This window comes from Cervus canadensis, chromosome X, assembly GCF_019320065.1.
Source record: "Cervus canadensis isolate Bull #8, Minnesota chromosome X, ASM1932006v1, whole genome shotgun sequence".
Lineage (NCBI taxonomy): Eukaryota > Metazoa > Chordata > Mammalia > Artiodactyla > Cervidae > Cervus > Cervus canadensis.
The window spans coordinates 145,260,076-145,279,924 of NC_057419.1; the positions used below are offsets into that span (position 1 = coordinate 145,260,076).

The 19,849-nt window shown below is 44.6% G+C and overlaps 3 protein-coding genes across 5 annotated transcripts in view; 2 read left to right on the forward strand and 1 right to left on the reverse strand.

Moving 5' to 3' along the window:
- The window catches only part of F8 (coagulation factor VIII), a 144,893-nt gene that overhangs the window by 4,494 nt on the left and 120,550 nt on the right, over nt 1–19,849 (reverse strand). For 2 of the 3 annotated variants that reach the window (XM_043457542.1, XM_043457541.1), the window contains 3 exons: nt 10,298–10,442; nt 9,758–9,906; nt 9,086–9,262 (listed from right to left, as the gene is read on the reverse strand). In XM_043457542.1, the coding sequence (XP_043313477.1) occupies nt 9,086–9,262; nt 9,758–9,906; nt 10,298–10,442 (471 nt within the window). The remainder of the gene's footprint in view (nt 1–9,085; nt 9,263–9,757; nt 9,907–10,297; nt 10,443–19,849) is intronic. The other variant, XM_043457543.1, reaches the window with a different exon arrangement.
- Nucleotides 12,330–12,834, forward strand: LOC122434331 (histone H2A-Bbd type 2/3). The gene has a single exon (XM_043457547.1). It carries the CDS (start codon nt 12,330–12,332, stop codon nt 12,651–12,653), a length of 324 nt encoding a protein of 107 aa, XP_043313482.1. The 3' UTR covers nt 12,654–12,834.
- Nucleotides 13,598–18,540, forward strand: F8A1 (coagulation factor VIII associated 1). Its single transcript, XM_043457544.1, has one exon. The coding sequence runs from the start codon at nt 13,651–13,653 to the stop codon at nt 14,749–14,751; it is 1,101 nt and encodes a 366-aa protein (XP_043313479.1). The 5' UTR covers nt 13,598–13,650; the 3' UTR covers nt 14,752–18,540.

The following is a 19,849-nucleotide window of genomic DNA, read 5'->3' on the forward strand; positions in this document are numbered from 1 at the left end:
TGTGACTGGTGATGGAAGTAAAGTCCAAAGCTGTAAAGAACAATATTGCAAGGGAACCTGGAATGTTAGGTCCATGAATCAAGGCAAATTGGAAGTGGTCAAACAGGAGATGGCAACATTGAACACTGACATTTTAGGAATCAGCAAACTAAGATGGACTGGAATGGGTGAATTTAACTCAGATGACCATTATATCTACTACTGTAGGCAGGAATCCCTTAGAAGAATTGGAGTAGCCCTCATAGTCAACAAAAGAGTCCAAAATGCAGTACTTGGGTGCAATCTTAAAAATGACAGAATGATCTCTGTTGCTTTCCAAGTCAAACCATTCGATATCACAGTAATTCAAGTCTATGCCTCAACCAGCAATGCTGAAGAAGTTGAAGTTGAGCGGTTCTATGAAGACCTACAAGACCTTATAGAACTAACACCCAAATGAGATGTCATTTTCATTATAGGGGACTGGAATGCAAAAGTAGGAAGTCAGGAGATACATGGAGTAACAGGCAAACTGGCCTTGGACTATAAGATGAAGCAGGGCAAAGGCTAACAGAGTTTTGCCAAGAGAATGAACTGGTCATAGCAACCACCCTCTTCCAACAATACAAGAGAAGACTCTACACATGGCCATCACCAGATGGTCAACAGAGAGATCAGATTGATTATATTCTTTCCAGCCAGAGATGGAGAAGCTCTATCCAGTCAGCAAAAACAAGACTGGGGCCTGACTGTGGCTCAGATCATGAACTCTTTATTGCCAAATTCAGACTTAAATTGAAGAAAGTAGGGAAAACCACTACTTTCAGGTATGACCTAAATTAAATAACTTACAATCATACAGTGGAAGTGACAAAAAGATTCAAGGGATTAGATGTGATAGACAGAGTGCCTGAAGAACTATGGGTGGAGGTTTGTGACATTGTACAGGAGGCAGTGATTAAGACCATCCCCAAGAAAAAGAAATGCAAAAAGGCAAAATAATTGACTGAGGAGGCCTTACAAATAGCTGAGAAAAGAAGAGAAGTGAAGGGCAAAGGAGAAAAGGAAAGATATACCCATTTGAATGCAGAGTTCCAGAGAATAGCAAGGAGAGATAAGAAAGCCTTCCTCAGTGATCAACGCAAAGAAGTAAAGGAAAACAATAGAATGGGAAAGACTAGAGATCTCTTCAAGAAAATTAGAGATACCAAGGGAACATTTCATGGAAAGATGGGCAAATAAAGGACAGAAATGGTATAGACATAACAGAAGCAGAGGATATCAAGAAGAGGTGGCAAGGATACACAGAAGAACTCTACAAAGGATCTTCATGACCCAGATAATCACGATGGTGTGATCACACACCTAGAGCCAGACATCTTGGAATGTGAAGTCAAGTGGGCCTTAGGAAGCATCACTAAGGACAAAGCTAGTGGAGGTGATGGAATTCCAGCTGAGCTATTTCAAATCCTGAAAGATAATGCTGTGAAAGTGCTACACTCAATATGCCAGCAAATTTGGCAAACTCAGCAGTGGCAACAGGACTGGAAAAGGTCAGTTTTCATTCCAATCCCAAAGAAAGGCAATGCCAAAGAATGTTCAAACTACCGCACAACTGTACTCATCTCACACACTAGCAAAGCAACGCTCAAAATTCTCCAAGCCAAGCTTCAACAATACATGAACCGTGAACTTCCAGATGTTTAAGCTGGATTTAGAAAAGGCAGAGGAACTAGAGATCAAATTGCCAACATCTGTTGGATCATTGAAAAAGCAAGAGAGTTTTAGAAAAACAACTACTTCAGCTTTATTGACTATGCCAAATCCTTTGATTGTGTGGATCACAACAAACTGAACAATTCTGAAAGAGATGGGAATACCAGACCACCTTGCTTGCCTCCTGAGAAATCTGTATGCAGGTCAAGAAGCAACAGAGCTGAACACGGAACAATAGACTGGTTCCAAATTGGGAAAGGAGTACGTCAAGGCTGTACTTATTGTCACCCAGCTTATTTAATCTCTATGCAGAGCACATTGTGAGAAATGCTGGGCTGGATGAAGCACAAGCTGGAATCAAGATTGCCTGGAGAAATATCAATAACCTGAGATATGCAGATGACACCACCCTCATGGCAGAAAGTGAAGAGGAACTAAAGAGCTTCTTGGTGAAAGTGAAACAGGAGAGTGAAAAAGTTGGCTTAAAACGCAACATTCAGAAATGAAGATCATGGCATCCGGTCCCATCACTTTATGGCAAATAGATGGGGAAACAATGGAAACAGTGATAGACTTTATTTTTGGGGGGCTCCAAGATCACTGCAGATGGTGACTGCACCCATGAAATTAAAAGACACTTGCTCCTTGGAAGAAAAACTATGACCAATCTAGACAGCATATGAAAAAGCAGACATTACTTTGCCGACAAAATCCGTCTAGTCAAAGCTATGGTTTTTCCAATAGTCATGTATGGCTGTGTGAGTTGGACTATAAAGAAAGCTGAGCTCCGAAGAATTGATGCTTTTGAACTGTGGTGTTACAGAAGACTCTTGAGAGTCCCTTGGACTGCAAGGAGATCCAACCAGTCAATCCTAAAGGAAATCAGTTCTGAATATTCACTGGAAGGACTTATGCTGAAGTTGAAACTCCAAAACTTTGGCCACCTGATGGGAAGAATTGACTCATTGGAAAAGACCATGATGCTGGGAAAGACTGAAGGCAGGAGGAGAAGGGGACGACAGAGGATGGCATCTCCGACTAGATGGACCTGAGTTTGAGCAAGTTCCAGGAGTTGATGATGGGCAGGGGGCCTGGCGTGCTGCAGTCCATGGGGTCGCAAAGAGTCAGACACTACTGAGCAACTGAACTGACGGACTGAAGATGTTCCAGCATCACCTGGCATTTTCCTGGATCCAGTCTTGGCATCTCTGAGGAGTCAAGCTTCCTTTTACTAGGACATGCTATTTGGAAACCAAGACTCTTCTGGGTTAGCTGAGGCTCTGCTCCAGGCCAAGGCTCACATAAACTGTGTCTTCTCAGGTTGGACCTTTTAATCTCATGGCAGAGAGCAGAGTCACAAGAGAGTGAGCCAAATACGTGATCACACTGAAAGTTTCTGTCCGAAAGTGGTGTATATCATGTGCATTTACATTACATTGGTCAAAATGAGTCCTATTGTCAAACCCAAAGTCAGTGAAGTTGTCAAAGAAGGAGGAAGTGAAAAATCAAGGATAATGCCTTTTACCTCATCTGCTATTTCTGTTCACTTGTCACCAGCAATACAGTGATTTTATGTGGCAGATATATAAGAGGTTTGGGTGGCTGCATAGGTTTCTTAATCCGTGAGCAACCTCTATTGTTGATAGAGAAAAGTGTAATTTTTTTAATAGATGGGGCAAGAAGATATGTCTTGTGATGGTTTTTGCTTTTCCAGAAAACTTTATTTCCACCACTTGACTTCTTTTTTTGTTAATCACCAAGCCTCCAAGAGATCTATCATCCTTCACCAGAAACAATGCCACCTCTAGACCCACATATTTTCCATCCTTTTCCATTCAGTTCTCCAGAAGCCAATGCTATGACACAGGAGAGCTCAAATATTAGTATTTCATCACTCAGGGTCAGACTTTGTCTTTTTAGAAGTGATTTTCTCTGTGTTCTATCACAGTCTCTCCTGGACTCTCCTCTGCAGAGCTAGCTTTGCATGTTTATTTTCCACTTAATTTTGGTAAATTGAAACTTTGTCTTCTAGTTATTCTGTGAGTTATGAGTGGTTTTATTTGCAATATTTAAATATATATTTATATATTTACTATATATATATATATATATACAGAAAGATATACTTGGGAAAGATTGAAGGCAGGAGAAGGGGACGACAGAGGATGAGATGGTTGGATGGCATCACCGACTCAAAGGACATGAGTTTGAGTAAACTCCGGGAGTTGGTGATGGACAGGGAGGCCTGGCGTGCTGCAGTCCATGGGGTTGCAAAGAGTCGGACATGACTGAACTGACTGACTGACAGAGAGATAGAAAAACATGGTTTTTGAAAGCTGTATGGAGAGACTTAGGCAGCTTTCATTATCTGATGAGAATGTAATTCAGTATTTGAAATTTTCAAATGCTATTTTAAATAATTTTTCTATTTTTTTCTGGCATGTAGAAATAAAATAAAAAATTGTTATTGATTTTGTTTTCAGCTAGATTGCAAACTTATTTTATTAATAAGGTTAAATAGATAAGATTCTTTGGGATTTTCTACATGTGCCATCAAATCTTCCACATATTCTGAGAGTTTTTACCCAATTCTAACACATTTTATTTCTTTTTCTTACCTTATTGCAGTGCTTAGGACTTCCAAAACAGTTATTTATTCTTCCCAAGGACAGAGGATATTTATCTTGTCTTACACTGCCATTATTGGCAGTGCTTATTAAAGACAGACACATGTTCTCCCACTCAGGTTATAGGAGTAAACACTGGTATTACCCCACCCTGCTGATTACTGCCTGATTGGCCAGGTAAGCTGAATAATGTAATAATAATAATATTTGCTGTTGTTGTTCAGTCACTCAGCCGTATCCGACTCTTTGGCCACCCCATGGACTGTAGGAGATCCAACCAGTCCCTCCTAAAGGAGATCAGTCCTGAAGTTCATTGGAAGGACTGATGCTGAAGCTGAAACTCCAATCCTTTGGCCACCTGATGCGAAGAGCTGACTTATTTGAAAAGACCCTGATGCTGGGAAAGATTGAAGGCAGGAGAAGGGGACGACAGAGGATGAGATGGTTGGATGGCATCACCAACTCAATGGACATGAGTTTGAGTAAACTCTGGGAGTTGGTGATGGACAGGAAGGCCTGGTATGCTGTGGTCCATAGGGTCGCAAAGAGTCAGACACAACTGAGCGATTGAACTGAAGTGAACTGATATAGGGTTGTTGTTACTGTCTTTCTAAAGTTCATATATAGGCGTTAATACACTGTATTGGTGTTTCTCTTTCTGACTTACTTCACTCTGTATAATAGGCTCCAGTTTCATCCATCTCATTAAAACTGACTCAAATGCATTCTTTTTAAAAGCCAAGTAATATTCCATCGTGTATATGTACCACAGTTTTCTTATCCATTCATCTGCTGATATACATCTAGGTTGCTTCCATGTCCTGGCTATTGTAAACATTGCTGCAATGAACATTGGATTACATGTGTCTCTTTCAATTCTGGTTTCCTAGGTGTGTATACCCAGCAGTGGGATTGCGGGGTCATAGGGCAGTTCTATTTCCAGTTTTTTTTTTTTTAAAGGAATCTCCACACTGTTCTCCTTAGTGGCTGTACTAGTTTGCATTCCCACCAACAGTGTAGGAGGGTTCCCTTTTCTCCACACCATCTCCAGCATTTATTGTTTGTAGACTTTTTGATGGCAGCCATTCTGACCAGCGTGAGATGGTACCTCATTGTGGTTTTGATTTGCATTTCTCTGATAATGAGTGATGTTGAGCATCTTTTCATGTGTTTGTTAGCCATCTGTATGTCTTCTTTGGAGAAATGTCTGTTTAGTTCTTTGGCCCACTTTTTGATTGGGTTGTTTATTTTTCTGGTATTGAGCTGCATGAGCTGCTTGTATATTTTTGAGATTAATTCTTTGTCGGTTGTTTCCTTTGCTATTATTTTCTCCCATTCTGAAGTCTGTCTTTTCACCTTGCTTATAGCTTCCTTCGCTGTGCAAAAGCTTTTAAGTTTAATTAGGTCCCATTTATTTTTGCTTTTATTTTCATTACTCTGCGATGTGGATCATAGAGGATCTTGCTGTGATTTATGTCAGAGAGTGTTCTGCCTATGTTTTCCTCTAAGAGTTTTATAGTTTCTGGTCTTACATTTAGATCTTTAATCCATTTTGAGTTTATTTTTGTGTATGGTGTTAGAAAGTGTTGTAGTTTCATTCCTTTACAGGTGGTTGACCAGTAAATGGATTGTCTTTTCTCCATTGTGTATTCTTGCCTCCTTTGTCGAAGATAAGGTGTGTGGATTTATCTCTGAGCTTTCTACTTTGTTCCATTGATCTATATTTTGGTCTTTGTGCCAATACCATACTGTCTTGATGACTGTAGCTTAGTAGTAGAGCCTGAAGTCAGGCAGGTTGATTCCTCCAGTTCCATTCTTCTTTCTCAAGATTGCTTTGGCTATTTGAGGTTCTATGTGTTTCCATACAAATTGTGAAATCATTTGTTCTAGTTCTGTGGAAAATACCATTGGTAGTTCAATAAGGATTGTGTTGTAGCTATAGATTGCTTTGGGTAATATACTCATTCTCACCATATTGAGGCTTCCATTCCACAAACATGGTATATTTCTCCATCTATTCATGTCATCTTTGATTTCTTTCATCAGTGTTTTATAGTTTTCTATATATAAGTCTTTTGTTTCTTTAGGTAAATTTATTCCTAAGTATTTTATTTTTTTCTTTGCACTGGTGAATGGAATTGGTCCTTAATTTCTCTTTCTGTTTTCTCATTGTTAGTGTATAGGAATGCAAGAGATTTCTGTGTATTAATTTTATATCCTGCAACTTTACTATATTCATTGATTAGCTCTAGAATTTTCTGGTGGTGTCTTTAGGGTTTTTTATGTAGAGGATCATGTCATCTGCAGACAGTGAGAGTTTTACTTCTTTTCCAATCTGTATTCCTTTTAGTTCTCTTTCTTCTCTGATTGCTATGGCCAAAACTTCCAAAATTATGTTGAATAGCAGTGGTGAGAGTGGGCACCCTTGTCTTGTTCCTGACTTTAGGGGAAATGCTTTCAGTTTTTTTGCCATTGAGGATAATGTTTGCTGTGGGTTTGTCATAAATAGCTTTTAGTATGTTGAGGTATGTTCCTTTTATGCCTGCTTTCTGGAGAGTTTTTATCCTAAATGGGTGTTGAATTTTGTCAAAGGCTTTCTCTACATCTATTGAGATAATCATATTTTTACCTTTCAATTTGTTAATATGGTGTATCACATTGATTGATTTGTGAATATTGAAGAATCCTTGCATGCCTGGGTTAAAGCCCACTTGGTCATGACGTATGATCTTTTTAATATGTTGTTGTATTCTCTTTGCTAGAATTTTGTTGAGGAATTTTGAATCTATGTTCATCAGTGATATTGGCCTGTAGTTTTATTTTTTTTTTGTGGCATCTTTGTCTGGTTTTGGTATTAGGATGATGGTGGCCTCATAGAAGGAGTTTAGGAGTTTACCTTCCTCTGCAACTTTCTGGAAGAGTTTGAGTAGGATAGGTGTTAGCTCTTTTCTAAACTTGTGGTAGAACTCACTAGTGAAGCCATCTGGTCCTGGGCTTTTGTTTGTTGGAAGATTTTTGAGTGCAGTTTCGATTTCTGTGCTTGTAATTGGTGTGTTCAGATTTTCTATTTCTTCCTGGTTCAGTTTTGGAAAGTTATACTTTTCTAAGAATTTGTCCATTTCTTCCAAGTTGTCCATTTTATTGGCATATAATTGCTTATAGTAGTCTCTTGTGATTTTTTGTATTTCTGTGTTGTCTGTTGTGATTTCTCCATTTTCATTTCCAATTTTATTGATTTGATTCTTCTCCCCTTTTTCCTTGATGAGTCTGGCTAATGGTTTGTCTATTTTATTTATTTTCTCAAAGAACCAGCTTTTCATTTTGTTGATTTTTGCTATAGTCACCTTCATTTCTGCTCTGATTTTTATGATTTCTTTCCTTCTACTAACTTTGCAGTTCTTCTTTTCTTCTTTTTCCAGTTGATTTAGGTGTAAAGTTAGGTTTTTTATTTTATGTTTGTATTGTTTCTTGAGGTAGGCTTGTATTACTATGAACTTCCATCTTTGCACTGCTTTTACTGAATCCCATAGGTTTTGGGCTGTCTTGCTTTCATTTTCATTTGTTTCTATGCATATTTTGATTTCCTTTTTGATTTCTTCTATGATCTGTTGGTTATTCAGAAGTGTGTTGTTTATACTCCCTATGTTTGTATTTTAATAGTTTTTTTTTTCCCTCTAGTTGACATCTAATCTTACCACATTGTGATGATCTGTTTTGAATTAAATTTTGTATATAGTGTGTGTGTGGTATCTTCATTCTTTTGCATGTGGTTATCCAATTTTACTGGGGCTTCCTAGGTGGCTCAGTGGTAAGGAACCCATCTGCCAATGCAGGAGATGCAAGACATGTGGGTTTGATTCCTGGGTTGGCAGGATCCCCTGGAGAAGGAAATGGCAACCCACTCCAGTATTCTTGCCTGAGAATCCCATGGACGGAGGAGCCTGGAGGGCTATAGTCCATAGGTTGCAAAGAAATTTGATCAGTCAGCTCTCCTGGGTCTCCAGCTGGCTGACTCAACCTGCAGATCTTGTCAGTCTCCATAATCATGTGAGTCAATTGGTTCTGTTTCTCTGGAGAATACTTACTAACATACTCATATAAGTGGAATTATATAATATTTGTCATTTTATATATGCTGTATTTCATTTAACATGTTATCAAGGTTCATCCATGTTTTAACATGTATCAAAGATACACCCTTTTTAAAATGGGAATATCCTCTAGAACATATACTATCAATACTTTAGTCCACTAAACTGCCAGAAGCATAAGTGTTTAATTCAGCCTTGAGGGAACAAGAAATTCTTCTTGGAGGAGATCATGTCTATCTGAGGCTTGAAAAAATGAGCCAGGTGAAAGGGTCAATAGGAAGTATCTAAAAAAATGTCCTAAGAAGAAGAAACAGTATGTATACAAGTGTAGTGTGAGAAACAACACGGTGTTTTTAGAGACCTGAGGGTTTCTTTGTATGAGTGCGGCTTATAGAGTAAAGGATCAAGTGGCAAGAGACTGCACTAGGAGATTGGTAAAGGTCATGCCATGGTCAATTCTTGCTGAATCTAAGTTGCATTGCTGTTGCTGATACTGATCATTAAGCATTCCATGAATAAACTCTTATTTTTCTTCACCCCTCTGATGCTTGCCACCATCTTGAATGACATCAATATCCCTGAGGAAAATCAACTTTTGGCTCTACTCTGCCTTTCATAGTGTCCTAGATGTCAAGTGCTAAGAGAAGTTTTGTGCCTATGAGATCAGCATACCTTCACTTTGCCATTCTGAAGAAATGGAGTCCAGTTATGGCCCTCTTGACTACTGGATATGAAGAACTCCTTCACATACATGCTGGTAAGCATAGATTTCACCCCTTGGGTGGTTATTCCTGTAACTCTCATTGTCTTCTGGAAGTCCACTTGTAGCCACTCTTTTGGATTATTCACCTGGGGAAGTTAGAGTAGTGTCTTGTTGATCCCTATTTGCTCCCAGAAATCACCAAATGCCTTCTTAATCATAACTCAGCACTTATCACTCTGCATATTAATTATCTGTTTGCCAGTCCCCCATATTAGACTCAAAGCAAGCAACTGGGGTTACCCACTTAATAGCTGCCCAGTAAATGTTCACTGAATGAATGTATGAGCAATATACAGACTGACAAATATTAGCCCAGTACTGCATACAGATACTTTGTTTCCAGAAGGAAATTATCCCTAATTAGGGATCATTTCCCCCAATGAATGTTGTGTGAATGCACATGGCACATCCACTAAATATCTGTGGGATTTTCTGTGCATAGTCAACTTTACTTGACACTCTTGGTGGGAACAATCAGATGATGGAAGTAGCTGAAGAAACAGTTCAGAGCTTTCCCTATTCTTTCCCAACCACTGCTACTTACTCTGAATCAGTTAAATGGTAAATTTGTTCCCTCTTACCTTGGGTCTCCAGGCATTTGTCCTCCCTTGAAGGTTAAGTCGGGCTTGTGAAGGAGACCAGGTGGCAAACATGTTGCTTAAGTGGGATGAGGCACTAATCTGTGTATCTAATATTGCTTTATTCTCCATTCCCAGTGGCATGTTGCAACCTTGAAGAAATGGAAAAAGAGTGTCATCACAAGAACAGGTTGCAGCCAAGGTTCTGCCTCCACTGACATTCTAGTTGTCATCATGACATCATTTTCCAGGCATTAACTTTTGCATGTTATTGTTAACATGCCCTGGATTTTCTGGTCAGCTCTGCTAAGCTCTGTTGGGTTTGATTTGCCTTGTTAATAGTAGTGTAGGAGATGGCTGGCCCTGGGGAATTCCATGGTTAGGATGAGCAAATGATGGGTTTGCCCAGGACTGTACTGGTTTTAGCATTGAGACTTCTGTGTCCTGGGAAACACCCCCCTCCCCGTCACAGGAAAACTAGTATGGCTAGTCATACTACCCATGGTTGGGAGTGGGAAGTACATGGGATGACTTGAAACTTACTGTTTAAATCACAGCCCATCAACTCCATGCGAAGAGTGCTGCGGATGCTGTAATGCGTTGGGTGCAAACGGATATATCTAGCAATAATTGGAGGGTTAAAAATATTGTGTTTTACTCCAGATGAATCCACATTGCCAAAGAACACCTGTAAAATGAAGAAAGAATAAGAAGCAATTACTCCCAATCAAGTTTTTTTCTTCTAAATTTGTGCATTTCTCAACAGCCCTCTGGTGGCTCAAATGGTATAGAATCTGCCTGTGATCCAGGAGACTTGGGTTTGATCCCAGGGTTAGTAAGATCCACTGGAAAAAGGAATGGCAACCCTCTCCAGTATTCTTGCCTGGAGAATTCCATGGAAGGGGAGCCTGGTTGGTCCCAGGCCATGGGGTCACAAACAGTCAGACATGGCTGAATGACTAACACTTTCACTTTTCAACAGCACCGAACACTCAAAACCATACTGGCTAGACAGGTGTTAGAATACAAAAGATGAAGGAGAAAAATTATAGGAAGAAGAGTGGATTAAGGGAGATTAGGTCTGTGCAGGTGAAGTAGTCTACTCTGGGGTCCTATAAAATGTTCATCAAACTCCTAATTTATCCACCCCTCCTTTCCAACTTTGTAACCATAAGTTTGTTTTCTACACTTGTGAATATTTCTGTTTTTAAAAAAGTTCATGTGCACCTTTTCTTTAAATTCCACATATAAGCAATATCATGTGATATTTGTCTTTCTCTATCTGACTTACTTTACTCTATGTCAATCTATGGGCACAGCATTATTTTTGATAAATAGATCGGCTTCATTTTAAACTCAATTCTTATGTCTTGATTAGGAACCATCTTAGGAAGACAAACTATCTAGATATTTAATGCAATGCCTATGGAACTCACAATGCTCCATTTTACAGGAATGTAAAAGCCAACCCTAAATAGATATGGAATTTCAAGGGACCCTGAATAGCCAAAATAATCCTAGAAAGAAGAAAAAATTTGGAGGACTCAGTTCCGGATTTCAAAACTTACTCAAAGCTACAGTTATTAAAGCTACAGTTATTAAAACAGTGTGGTATTGGCATAAGGATAGACACACAGCTCAGCGGAATAAAGAATCTGGAAATAAACTCATAAATTTATTCATGTATTTAAATCCCAAAGAGTTGAAAACAGGCATTCAAAAAGAACCCGTACAGAAATGTCCACCACAGTAGGCACAAGGGAGAAGTCACCCAAATGTCCATCCACTGCTGAGCAGATACAAAATATGTGTGGTCTAGCCATACAGTGGAATACTATTCAGCCAGGAAAAGGAAAGAAGTGCTGATTTGTGCCACCACGGGCATGGGCCCTATGCTCAGTGACAGCAGCCAGACACAGAAGGCCACCTATTTATTGTATGCTTCCACCTCTAGGAAGTCGACAGAACAGGCCAAGGGCCGTGACAGGAACCTGATGAGTGCTTGCCTGAGGACTACGGGGGTGCGGTGGGGGAAACTGCAGGAGGGGGCAGTGGGGAGTGAGTGCCTGGTCGGTACAGGGGTTTCTCTTTGTGGTGGTGCCAGCGTTCTAGACACGGTGGTGATGGTGGCCCAGCACCGCCAGTGTACACTTGGTGCCACTGGGTGGTCTGCTGCCTTCTCTGTACAAAGGTCTCCTCCCATGGGAAGGGAGCGTTCTGACAAAGACAGGGTCCAATGGGGAGGGTGAGCAGCATCCTGCCAGCGCCATGTCTTTGCAGGCCCAGGCCTGTGGGGGTGGGGGTGGGGTGGGGGGCATGGGAAATTGGTGACCTCAGGGAGTCTGCCTGTCACAGACTGTGCGCCCCGACCAATGAGGGGCTGGCCCGTGGTTGCTAGGATACGGAGTCGAGGTCTGAGAGTACCAGTTGCCTTGAGAGGATGGGACCAGCTGACTCATCCCGCCGCATCTCACCCCACTGCATCTCATCTCACCGCATCTCATCCCACCGCACCTCATCCCACTGCACCGCAAAGCAAAGCGAGGCCTCGGAGACAGCGGGCTCAACGGTCAGCATGCCAAGGAAAAGGGGCCGCCGAAGGTCGTCTGGTCGCCGCACCGCCCTTCACGAGCTGTCTTTCTCCATGAGCCACATGGAGCGCCTCCTGTGGGAAGGCCACTATGCCCAGTGCCTGAGCTCTTCCGCACCCATCTTCCTAGCAGCCATCATGCAGCACCTGACTGCCAAGGTCCTGGAGCTGGCAGGCAACAAGGCCCAGAACAGCGGTCAGAGGCGCATCACCCCAGAGCTGGTGGGCATGGCGGTCCACCACAATGCTCTGCTCAGCAGCTCTTTAGGGATGAAAACCATCTCCCTGGTGGCCCCAGCCCAGCACTAGCTGCTTAACCACACCCAGGTGCCCGGCCCCCAGACGGGCCTTCCCCCGGTTCTCGGGTGCCAGGCCTGCTCACTGACCGACTGCACAGCCCGGTGCCTCGGGCCCAGTCATGTTGAATCAATCAAAGTGTTTCAAGACATCCGTGTGCGTGCTTCAGTCACTTGGCCTGGGAGGTGGTGGTGGGATACCCCTCCTTGGAGAGGTGGGGGTCGGGGGTCTGGCTGGAGTGGAGGGGGAGTGTTGTGGGTACAGATGGAGTCAGGGATTGCAGGCAGAGGGAGCGGTCGCCCACTGTGACAGCGCATGCGGTGGCCCTGGTGGGAGAGGCTGGCTGTGCTGGGGTTGCAGTGGAGTGGGGTCTGGGGGGAGGCCAGGGAAAGAAGGTTCCCCTGTTGGCTCTGAGCAAGTAGGAGCCAGGCTAAGTCCCCAGAGGGGCTGGGGTCCTGGTGGTGACACTCAAGACCGAGACGGCGGCATCGTGGTAGGGTGAAGGTGCCAAGGTGACCGACCGCCCTGAGGCGTGGGATGCAGGGATGGTGGACAGTGTGCTTGACAGGGGTTCCCATGGGGGTAGGGCCTAGATGTGCATGGGGGCAGGGGCCTAGACCGCAAGACTGCGGCGGGATGGGGACTGGGGTGGGCGGGACACAACTCGCACGTATGCAAAGTCGGAATCAGGGTCACGCGGGGTCACCAGGTGACTTTTTGGTTGTATGCCCTTAGAGATGCCTGGAGATGCCCTGCTTGGCAACCTGCGGGAGCAAGCTGTCACCTAGCAACGGCCAACTCCCTGCCAGGACCCTCTATTTGCATACGGCGCCGGCAGCCAATCCCGGCTCAACCTCCGCGCCCGCTCTTTTGCATATCACCCCGGCAACGGGAGCGTCTGGGCTGCCGCGCCGGCGCCGTCGCGCAGTGGGCTGGAGCTGGACGCAGGGCACATCGCCGGTCGCCGCCCGGTTGCGTCAGCACGCCTGGAAGCGCCGAGGCGGCGAAGATGGCGGCTTCCGCGGCCGGCCTGGGCGGCGGCGGCGCGGGCCCAGGGCCCGAACCGGGAGATTTCCTGGCCCGCTATCGTCAGGTGTCCAACAAGCTCAAGAAGCGGTTCCTGCGGAAGCCGAACGTGGCGGAGGCCGGCGAGCAGTTCGCCCAGCTCGGCCGCGAGCTGCGCGCCCAGGAGTGCCTGCCGTACGCGGCCTGGTGCCAGCTGGCGGTGGCGCGCTGCCAACAGGCGCTCTTCCACGGGCCCGGCGAGGCGCTGGCGCTGACAGAGGCCGCGCGCCTCTTTCTGTGGCAGGAGCGCGACGCGCGCCAACGCCTGGCCTGCCCCGCCGCCGGCGGGGAGGCCCTGCAGGCCGCCGCCGCCGCGCTGGGCGCCGCCGTGCGCCTGAACCTGGAGCTCGGGCAGCCGGCCGCGGCCGCCGCGCTCTGCCTTGAGCTGGCGGCCGCCCTGCGCGACCTGGGCCAGCCGGCCGCTGCCGCCGGCCACTTCCAGCGCGCCGCGCAGCTGCAGCTGCCCCAGCTGCCCCTGGCCGCCTTGCAGGCGCTTGGCCACGCCGCGTCCTGCCAGCTGCTGGCCCGGGACTACAGCGGCGCGCTGGCGCTCTTCACGCGCATGCAGCGCCTGGCGCGGGAGCTCGGCGGCCCCCCGCCGCAGCCGCAGCCGCCCCTGCCCCTGCAGCCCGCCGTCCCCGCGGCCCTCGCCCCGCCGCTCCCGCCCGGCGCTGGGCCGCCGACTACCGCCGCCCCGGCAGCGCTGGGCGCCTTCGCCGACGTGCTGGTCCGCTGCGAGGTGTCCCGCGTGCTGCTGCTGCTGCTCCTGCAGCCGCCGCCCGCCAAGCTCCTGCCGGAGCACGCGCACACCCTGGAGAAGTACGCCTGGGAGGCCTTCGACGGCCACGGGCAGGACAGCAGCGGCCCGCTGCCCGAGGAGCTGTTCTTGCTGCTGCAGTCCTTGGTCATGGCCACGCACGAGAAGGACACGGAGGCCGTCAAGTCGCTACAGGTGGAGATGTGGCCCCTGCTGAGCGCCGAGCAGAACCACCTCCTGCACCTCGTTCTGCAGGAAACCGTCTCGCCGTCGGGCCAGGGGATCTGATGAATCCCTGACGGGAACCCCGCCACGCTGTGCTTGTTCCCGAAACTCACGCACTGGCCTGCGCGTTTGCGGGAGCATGATAGACCTTGATCCCGGTGCGGAATGTAGTTGACTAAAGTCACCTTGTTTCCATAACAGTGGCAGAAAAAAAAACAAACCCATATAATAGAATCGGAGGACACAGCTCACGTCACCAGGAATTTCAGCATAAACTTGAGAATCCCTTGGGTCCCTTTCACCCAATTGTCCCCTCACCCCACTTCACCCCCCTCGAAGGCTCCCCTTTCCCCACATCCTCGTTTCACACAGGATTTATTTGCATAGCTCTGGCTTGGAACTCTAGCTGCATGATTTTTTCATGGTGACTCTGATTCCTTAGCATATTCCGATGTCTGCCTGCGCGATCGCCCAGTTCCTCCTTTGTTTCATGCGCCTCATAGGTAGTATTCGTTGGAATCGTTGAATTCGTTGTATTCAGTCCTCCGCGGTTGTCACTACAGCCCTCAATCTATGATAAAGCCTTTCTGACACTCCTGACCTGTGATTTAGATTGATCTCCTCTGTAAAATTGGAATAGCACAAACAGATAGTTCCCTTTTAGATAGTTTCCTTTTAGATCCGAGGTGGATTCATTCACTTGAAATGGACACTGTGCCTATGAATCTACAGAGATCATTTGCAAAGTGGTCCTTAGCTGCAAAGTGTATGTTTTCGGTGCAAACGCGGTGAGCCTGGGAGTAGAGGTGAGGGTGGGGTGAGCTCCAGCACAAAGGTGTCAGATGTGCCCTGGAGTTTTCAGTTGAGGTTGTTCCGAGAGGTCCAGGTAATCCACACAGGCAGGTTTTACTTGTAGTATGGACCCTTCTACAAATCTTCCTTTAACTCAGATATATAAAATCAGCATCCTTCTTTGGTCTAGCGTGATCACGTATATGCCAGACTGTGCCCTTGGTCCCCAAAAGCAGGGTGGTGGTCCATTTTTAAACACTATAGATTTCTGGTCCAAATGATACATGCAAAACTGACTTAACTGTTTTCTCAAATTTTCTTTAGTGTTGAGTGTGATGACAAGAGCTCTTGAGAATATATTCTCATTCTCAGCCATTCAGTTTGGGAAAATGCATCCTTTAGGCTGAAGTTGTAGACAGCACTAATCTTTTGGGGTGAGATTTAAGCACTCAGTTTGGGAATCTATCTTGCTTTTGCATATTTGGTGGGGAGGGGGAATATGTGGAGTGTTGTATGAGATAAGTGCCCCCAAATGGGTCGGACTTTACGGTATTTTTTGTACCTCTATTTCAGCAGTGTGGAAGCAGTGGCTAAGCAAGTATGGGGAGCCCACTGGAGACAGATGCAGGCACCCCTCCTGTGCTCTCATGTGGCTGCCAGGAAGGGGCCTTCCAAGCCCTGAAAGCCCAGTCCAACTTATTGCCAAGGTGGTGAGGGTGCATGCTCCCTTGTGCGTTTGCTTTTTCTAGGACACTCAGCCCTGGCTGCTTCTCTTATCGTCCTTAGGACAAGAATGCTTATGAATGAATTATGGAGTGTGCCTGGTGAGAGCATTTGGATTTAGGCACAAGGGAAAACCTCCTTTGTTGTTGTTTAGTCACTAAGTCATGTCTGACTCTTTGTGACCCCATGGACTCTAGCCCCATGGACTTTAGCCCACCAGGCTCCTCTGTCCATAGGATTTCCCAGGCAAGAATACTGGAGTGGGTAGCTATTGCCTTCTACAGAGGATTTTCTCAAACCAGGGATGAAATCTTTAATAGTTTAAAGATCTTTAATACTGAGCCACCGGCGAAGCCCTTAAAAGCTTGCTTTGAGGGAGTGAGGTGAGGAATTACCACAGAGCCTGGTATTGCATATTCAAGCCGAACTTTAGAAAACACTAAAGACTGTTTTCTGTTTGCCATTGGTTCATTTATGTATCTTCCTCAGACACTTTGTAGCACAGAGAGCTGGGCTAGGGCCACACTTCAGTGATTTTGACAGAATTCTCTTGCTGTATATCATTACCTGATGTCAACATTAACACTGATTTCTAACACAACCAAAGATAAATATTTTAAAAGGACAGGATTATTGTTCTTTTAAACTTGAAAACCAGAGGAAAAGATCTGCATCATTGATACTTTCATTGACAGTTCAAAATTCACATTCAAAATATTATGAAATATTAAAAATAGTGGCCAGTGAAGCAATGATCTTTAAAAGGTGTTGGGTTCTTTTACTCCCTTTATGAGGGACTTCTGTGATGAGCCATTGCTTATGAAAAAATATTTTTTTGTATGTGAGTGGTTGCCCAGGTGGTTTCCACCTGGTTTCCTGGGGTTTACAGGTGGCACAGTGGTAAAGAATCTGCCTGCCAATGCAGGAGATGCAGGAGACTCGGGTTTGATCCCTGGGTGGGGAAGATCCCCTGGAGAAGGAAATGGATACCCATTCCAGTATTCTTGCCTGGAAAATAAAATGGACAGGGGAGCCTGGCAGGCTACAGTCCATGGGGCTGCAAATGACTGAGGGACTGAACATGTGGATGGTACAAAGATTTTAAAACATTTGAGAACCATTATAATGGAGGAAGATGACTAAGACTGAAATGTGTAAATTAATCAGGCATGCTCTGGGATGGTAGAGTTGTGGTTAGTGTGAACTGAAAAGGCATCTATCTCTACTGCCATTAGACTAGACCACCAGTCCAGAAACTTGTTCGGTAGAGGAGATGGAGATATTTCAGTTTTTTTGATCCAACTAAACATTCAGTGACTAATATACTATGACTAAGGGCAGTTTTCCCAGGATTGCAGCACTGAGTTGTGCTGGAGCCAGCTAGGGTTAGCTTGTGAGAAGCAATTGTGGCTGTCTGCTCCCAAGTTTGCATTCAGTGACCTTGCATCAGCAGCTTGAAATCAGGTGTGATGGGAAATATTTACATTATGGAAATCAGCAAATGTTACAAATAAAGCCCCTTCCCCTGACTGCCCTCCACTTTGCCCCAGAGCTGGTTGGTAAACATTCACCAGCCCACCATTGAATGTGAGTATAATTTACAGCAAATAGAATAAATGTGATCATATTCAAGATGCTGAAAAATCATGTGATGAGATTCTACAGCCTTTCCAAATAAAGTAGAAGCAAGAAAGTTTTTAAATGTGATAAAAAATATTTGAAATTAACAACATTATATTAAACAGTGAAATATGGGATCCATTCCCATTAAAGTCAGAAGCAAGAAACACATTTATAATAAAGATAATATATCTGTATCTATACATATCTATCAAACTGCAGACAAAAGAACAAAGAGCATTTTGCTCACCACCCAAGTCTACAAAGACTGATCTGCTGCAGCTGGTGATAGACAGGGTACTGGGTGTTCAGAGGAAAAGATTAACAGGATAACAGGATGAGGCATTTGTGTGTTTCAGAATTTAAACACTGTGTGTTTCAGGAAATTCAAAATGATAACAGGATGCTCTGTGCTTTGGACAGACAGGTCCTTAAGTAGTTAATATGCATTTCAAGAATTGTAATGAACCCTGCTTTTTGCATCTTCCCATACACAGAAAAACAGTATAACCATGAACTTGAAACATCTGTTCTTTGTGAGTAGCAGTAATATTTTACCAAGATGTATGTCTGATTACATGTATGCCTTAACAGCAAAACATGTAACCTAGCTTCCCCTCACCTCTTCAGAGCAGCTCCCAGAACTATCTGAGAGACTTGTCTCCCAGACTATAGTCCTCAGTAAGACCCTGAATAAAATTTGACTCACAACTCTCACATTGTGCATTTTTCTTTTAGTTGACAACACAATATATACATATTTATGTGTCTGTGTATATATCTCTGATTATATATATATTTATCACAAAAACATTTAGAGTGATTATTATTTTCTGTTTACCAGGGCCTGTTAGCACAATCCCCTGGAGAAGGAAATGGCAACCCACTCCAATATTCTTACCTGGAGAATCCCATGGACAGAGGAACCTGGTGGGCTATAGTCCATGGGGTCACAAGAGTCTGACACGGAAGTCAGCATAATGTCTTCCATGTAATGGAGCAGTATGGTGTTCTGTGGGATGTCAAGATATTTGGGGTCCCTAGGGTCTATACTGGGCTTCCCTTGTGGCTCAGCTGGTAAAGAATCCGCCTGCAATGCGGGAGACCTGGGTTCGATCCCTGGGTTGGGAAGATCCCCTGGAGAAGGGAAAGGTTATCCACTCCAGTATTCTGGCCTAGAGAATTTCATGCGACTATGGGGTTGCAAAGAGTCGGACACAACTGAGTGACTTTCACTTTCACTTCACTTTCAGGGTCTATATTATGATAAGGAACAAAGGATCTGGCATCGCTTTAAGGCATCAACCATAAAGTTCATACTCTTGTTCCCACTTCGTAAATGTAAATCTATTCTGACTTTGGTTGTCAGTGTGAATGAAGAAGAAAGCATCTTCCAGGTCTGTGGTTCCATATCAGGTACCTAGTGCTGTGTTAATTTACTCCAGAGGAGATACCATACTTAGAGTTGTGATTTTTTTTATCACCACCTGACTAAATTTGTGATGATCTGTCATTTTTCCATGACTCATCTGGCTTTTGTTAGTGGCCAAACACTTAGTGGCCTAAGGAGACTAGCCACTAGGTTGGAAGCCAACTATTCCAGGTGGAGCAACTGAAAGGCTTGTGTGCACAGCAGGGATGACTGCTTCAGAGACTGGGGAAAGGTCGCCTCCTTCAGCAGAGAAGGTTTAGGGCAATTTAGAGGTTTGTGGTTCACAGCCTCATGCATGTCTGCCTAAATGTACCCACCCCAGGTCTCAGAGTTCCACCCGTTTCCACCAGTGCCATTACCTTAGCATAACAACCATATCGGGGCTGACCATTTAATTGTGACTGCAACTCTGCAATTCACATGCTCTGCTCCTAGGTTTGGTATAAAGTCCAAGTATCTGCCTATAACCCCAGGACATGGAAGACTCCTCCAGAACTCCATGATTCCATCAAGATTATATATATATATATGTTCATGGATGTTCTTTGTATATATTCATAACATTTAATTTCTTTTTCCCCTATGTATGCTGAA

Bases quoted from the DNA above. Each gene is read 5' to 3' on its own strand.
- F8A1 (XM_043457544.1), top strand. From the start codon at position 13,651: ATGGCGGCTTCCGCGGCCGGCCTGGGCGGCGGCGGCGCGGGCCCAGGG.
- LOC122434331 (XM_043457547.1), top strand. From the start codon at position 12,330: ATGCCAAGGAAAAGGGGCCGCCGAAGGTCGTCTGGTCGCCGCACCGCC.